General features: G+C 53.4%; 1 protein-coding gene across 4 annotated transcripts in view; it reads left to right on the top strand.

Moving 5' to 3' along the window:
* Positions 1-4,450, top strand: part of UBL7 (ubiquitin-like 7) — a 13,420-nt gene that overhangs the window by 8,410 nt on the left and 560 nt on the right. For 2 of the 4 annotated variants that reach the window (XM_010843358.1, XM_010843359.1), the window contains exons 7-10: positions 541-674; positions 931-980; positions 1,217-1,384; positions 2,055-2,177. In XM_010843358.1, coding sequence (XP_010841660.1) covers positions 541-674; positions 931-980; positions 1,217-1,384; positions 2,055-2,177 — 475 coding nt within the window. Of the gene's footprint in view, positions 1-540; positions 675-930; positions 981-1,216; positions 1,385-2,054; positions 2,178-2,412; positions 3,972-4,450 lie in introns of those variants that run through there. The other 2 variants (XR_825564.1, XM_010843360.1) reach the window with 2 other exon arrangements.

Here is a 4,450-nt window from a genome sequence, read left to right on the forward strand (position 1 = left end):
GCCCAAGGGCAGGGGCAGACAGAGGTGGGGGTGAAGCAGCATCCTAAGGGAGGTGGCTTTGCAGGCCAGGCTCAGTTTAGATCTCATTCAGTAGATATTAGGGAGCCTGTGAAGGATTTTAAGCTGGGAAAGAAACAGGTGCATACGTCCCAAAATTTTAGAGTTGGAAGGGAAAGTCGAGGTTATGTCCCTTTATCTTCAAGTGAAGAAAACAGCCAAACCCTCGGGAGAGGAGGGACCACTCAAAGACTTCCCAGTGAAGTGGTGTTGGAGTCAAGACAGGAGACTACCCCTGAGCCTCTGGGCTGTGTGTGTCCCATCATGCATTGCCAGAGAGGAGAGTGAAGCATCTGCGGGGGCCCCAGGGTAAGGCAGAGCAGCAGGAAGACATGCCGCCTGGAGGGAGGTGCTGAAGACTGGGAAATTTAAGGACAAGCAGGGGTGACTTGACTGTTAGGAGGGGCTCCCAGAATTCCTGTCAAGCCCAAGGATGCTCTTTCCTTCTTAGTCACCCTTGAGTTTCTTCCTGCTCCATCTCAGGTTGGTGCCTGCTCACCCTGCCCTGGTCAATGCCATTGTCCTGGTCCTGCACTCGGTGGCAGGCAGCACCCCAATGCCAGGGGCCGACTCCTCTTCCCGGGGCATGCCCTCCAGCGCCTACCGGGACATGCCAGGTGAGCCTCTGGACTGCGGGACGCAGGCCCCTGGGGAATGGGCGGTGGCCCAGGGCTTTGCTTTACTCGCAGCTATGTATAGTGCTGGCAGAGGGTGCTCCTTGGGAACTCTGGGTTTGAGTCAAGGAGAGCATCTGTCCTGTAATTTTCCAGGGGAGAGATGAGAACATGAATTTGGAGTAACTAGTGCCGAGACGCTGGAGCAGCGCCTGTGCCTTCCTGTTCCTCCTCCTGAAATCTGTCCTTCCTTCTCCAGGTGGCTTCCTGTTTGAAGGGCTCTCTGATGATGAGGACGACTTTCACCCAGTAAGTGACGGGCTGCCCGCCATTTGGGGGAGATGGTGCTGGGGAGGTGCCCTCCTCAGGACCTGGCACGCCCAGCAGGGGGTGGTCAGAGGCCCTGTGGGGGCCCAGGTGTGCCACACTATTGCTGTGACCCTGGCAGCCTGGGGAGTCTCCCCAAGAACTGTTCTTGGAGCAGGGGTGGGGTTCTGAAAACCACTCAGGGCTTCCGCCCTGATCTGGGCACCTCCCTTGTCCAGAGTGCCAGGTCCACGCCCTCAAGCAGCACCCCCAGCTCCCGCCCAGCTTCCCTGGGGTACAGTGGAGCTGCTGGGCCCCGGCCCATCACCCAGAGCGAGCTGGCCACTGCCCTGGCCCTGGCCAGCACTCCGGAGAGCAGCTCTCACACGCCGACTCCTGGTACCCAGGTATGGAGAGAGAGGGTGGGAAGGTCCAGGCCAAGCCCCCAGGTATGGAGAGAGGGGGTGGGAAGTCCAGGCCGAGCCCCCAGATATGGAGAGAGGGGGTGGGAAGGTCCAGGCTGGGCCCCCAGGGAGAAGGGCCCAGTGGTAGAGTGGGTTTACCTTTGCTGATCCTTGTGCTCCATCTGCTTTGATCTGAGCTCTACCTGGAGCCCCAGTGGGTTTCCCACTGCAGCTCAGGTGACCTCCCCTCACCTGCCTTTAGGCTCAGAAGTCTGGGGCTCATCCTAGGCCTGACTGACTCTTCTCAACAGTTGGAAGAACCTCATGTCGCATAATGGTTCCTTACTTATTCCTGAAAGTGGCCAGGCGTATATCACAGGCTTAAGCATTCCTGGTGATAGTCACTTCAGCCGGCAAAGCCGTCTTTCCTCTGCCAGTATGGGTCCTAGGCTCGGTCAGGGGTCCCATTCCATCTCCCTGGAGCAAGAGAGTACAGAACCCTTCCTGCGCACATAGAGAGCTTTAAGGTGGCTCTGTGGCTGTCTCCTGCTGGCCCCTGCTGGGAGGCAGTGGTGAGGCACGCAGGGCACCGTGGGGTGATGTGACGGCAGTGGGTGTGTGCTGGGAGACTGGGGTGGCTCTGAGGGTGGCACTGACCATGGTCTGTCTCTAGGGCCACTCCTCAGGGACCTCCCCAATGTCCTCCAGCGTCCAGTCAGGGACGCCCATCACCAACGATCTCTTCAGCCAAGCCCTGCAGCATGCCCTGCAGGCCTCGGGGCAGCCCAGCCTTCAGGTCAGTCTTCCCCCTTCTGATGTTCACACGGCTTCTTTGGTATTTTGGACGCTGAGCTTTCCTCTGTCCTCCGGAGGCCCGTTCCACTTGGCCTGCTTTGCTGCAGGAACAGCTGGGGCGTGGCAGCGTGACAGGAGAGGGTGCTCCCAGCAAGGGCGGGTGTCCCCGCAGCTTCTACTCCTGCACCCAGTGCCCATGGCCTGGCTCCACTGACCGCCTGGCTTGGGTATTTCAGTGGCTGTTTCAGTTGAGGAGTCACTCGTCCATCCTGTGAGCATTGACTGAGCCTTGAGCCTGTCTGGTCCAAGCTTGGTCCAGCTCCTGGGATAGTGATGAGCCAGTCCTCATTCCCGCCATGGAGGGGCGCCAGACAGTCACTGAACTGAGGAACAACAGGGTGAGAAGCTGGCCCAGGCTTGAGGTCAGGTAAAACTTTTCTGAGAAAGTGGTTTTGTACCTACTGTCAAAGAATTATTTAAGGTTAGCCAGGCAGAGAAGGGGATGTTTGGTTGAGGGGATGTGGTGTCCCGGCAGAGGCAGCTACCTGTGTGAGCGAATGTGGAGGTACACATGACAAATTGGCAAGAGCAGAGGCAATATCCACGATGAAAGATCCTGAGATGGGGCCAGAGTAAAGCAGAGCAGAAGCCTGAGTGTGAGGGCCTTGAGTGCCTGCGTAAGGAGATGAGGCCTGTACGGCGGTCACCAGGGAGCGATACCATCCCCCCTGCCTCGTGGAACACAGAAGCTTAGCTAGCAGCTACGTGTGTGACCCAGGGGTTCACATTTTATTGCACGCCTCTGTGCACAAGCTGTTTGCTTTACTCTCTTTTGTTTGCTCCTAAGCATGGGGCATGAACGTCATTTCTGGAACTGGTCCACGGTCATGAACTGGTCCAGGTCATTAAATGACAGGGACAGGGTCCGGCCCATGTGGTTCTCACTGCCCCACGTGGCTCGGTGGACAGTGAGGGGAGCAGGAGCAGGACCTGGAGACAGTTGGTCTTTTTGGTTCCTTCATCATCTGCAGCCTGATGCTTGTTCACTCTGCTCTTCAGCTCAGAAATCTTTATGTCTCCACCTGGCCTGTAAACGAAACTTGAGGCGGTTTCTGTGGTTTTCTAAAACTCCTCCACATCCTCACCCTTGCTTGCCTGCTTCTTTGAATTTGCATTTCATCATCACTGCCTTCTCCTTCCCACAGTGTGAACACATCCTTTTCCCTAAGGTGCGTACTTCCTCTTTCATGAGTCAGAGATATTGAAAATACTAAATTTCTTTAAATCCATATAGAAGGTCATTCATAGCTGAAAGTCAAAAAATCAAGGAACCATTGTATAAAGAGCAACATATATTTTGAGTTCATAAATGTGAAAATTTCTGCAAAGCAAAGCAAACCAACATACAAAAAGAACAAGCGAAGTCTGAAAGCTGATCACAAACCAGAAAGAAATCTGTAACGCAGACCAGACAAAGGGCAAAACCTCCCTGAATTGAAGTTCTAGTGATTTAGGACCAACAGCTCTGTAGAAAAGCAGGCAAAGGATAGTAACAGACTGTTCACCAAGAAGGAAGTACAGATGGCCTGTAATTCTTTGCAGTCCCATTGCTCGGAATTTATCCCGGAGATGTATGTGCATGCAGAGGGTGACATTTGTACAGAACCAGTCACCGCAGCGTTTCTATAACGGCAAAGACTAGAAGCTGCCCTCCTGTGGTACATTTCAGGACATCCACAAGCATTTTCTATGGTACCTTAATATGATAGGAAAAAAGGAGCGATATAAGAAAAGGGTAAGTATAGGAATGTGTATTTATATTTCCTCAAAGAAAATAAAGTAGGTTATCAGGAATGGGGGAGACGAGTAGATGAGTGTGAGACTTTTCACAGTGTGGTGTTGGTGGTTTAGTCGCTCACTTGTGTCCGACTCTTGCAACCCTACGGGGTGTAGCCCACCAGGCTCCTCTGTCCATGGGATATCCCAGGCAAGAATACTGGAATGAGTTGCCATTTCCTTCTCCAGAGGATCTTCCTGACCCAGGAATCGAACCTGGGTCTCCTGCATTGCAGGCAGCCTCCTGTAGTGCAGGTGGATTCTTTACCAACTGAGCCACCAGGCACTGTGTATCATACTAAAACAACAAAGTAATTTAGAAGTGTGTGTGTGTGTGTGTGTGTATAGATACAGCAGAGAAAGAAAGTAATCTTTTGAAATTTAGACATTGTATACTTTATGCTTTTTCTTTTTGATTGTTATGATACATTTTCCCCT

This window comes from Bison bison, unplaced genomic scaffold (assembly GCF_000754665.1).
Source record: "Bison bison bison isolate TAMUID 2011002044 unplaced genomic scaffold, Bison_UMD1.0 scf7180017864181, whole genome shotgun sequence".
NCBI lineage: Eukaryota > Metazoa > Chordata > Mammalia > Artiodactyla > Bovidae > Bison > Bison bison.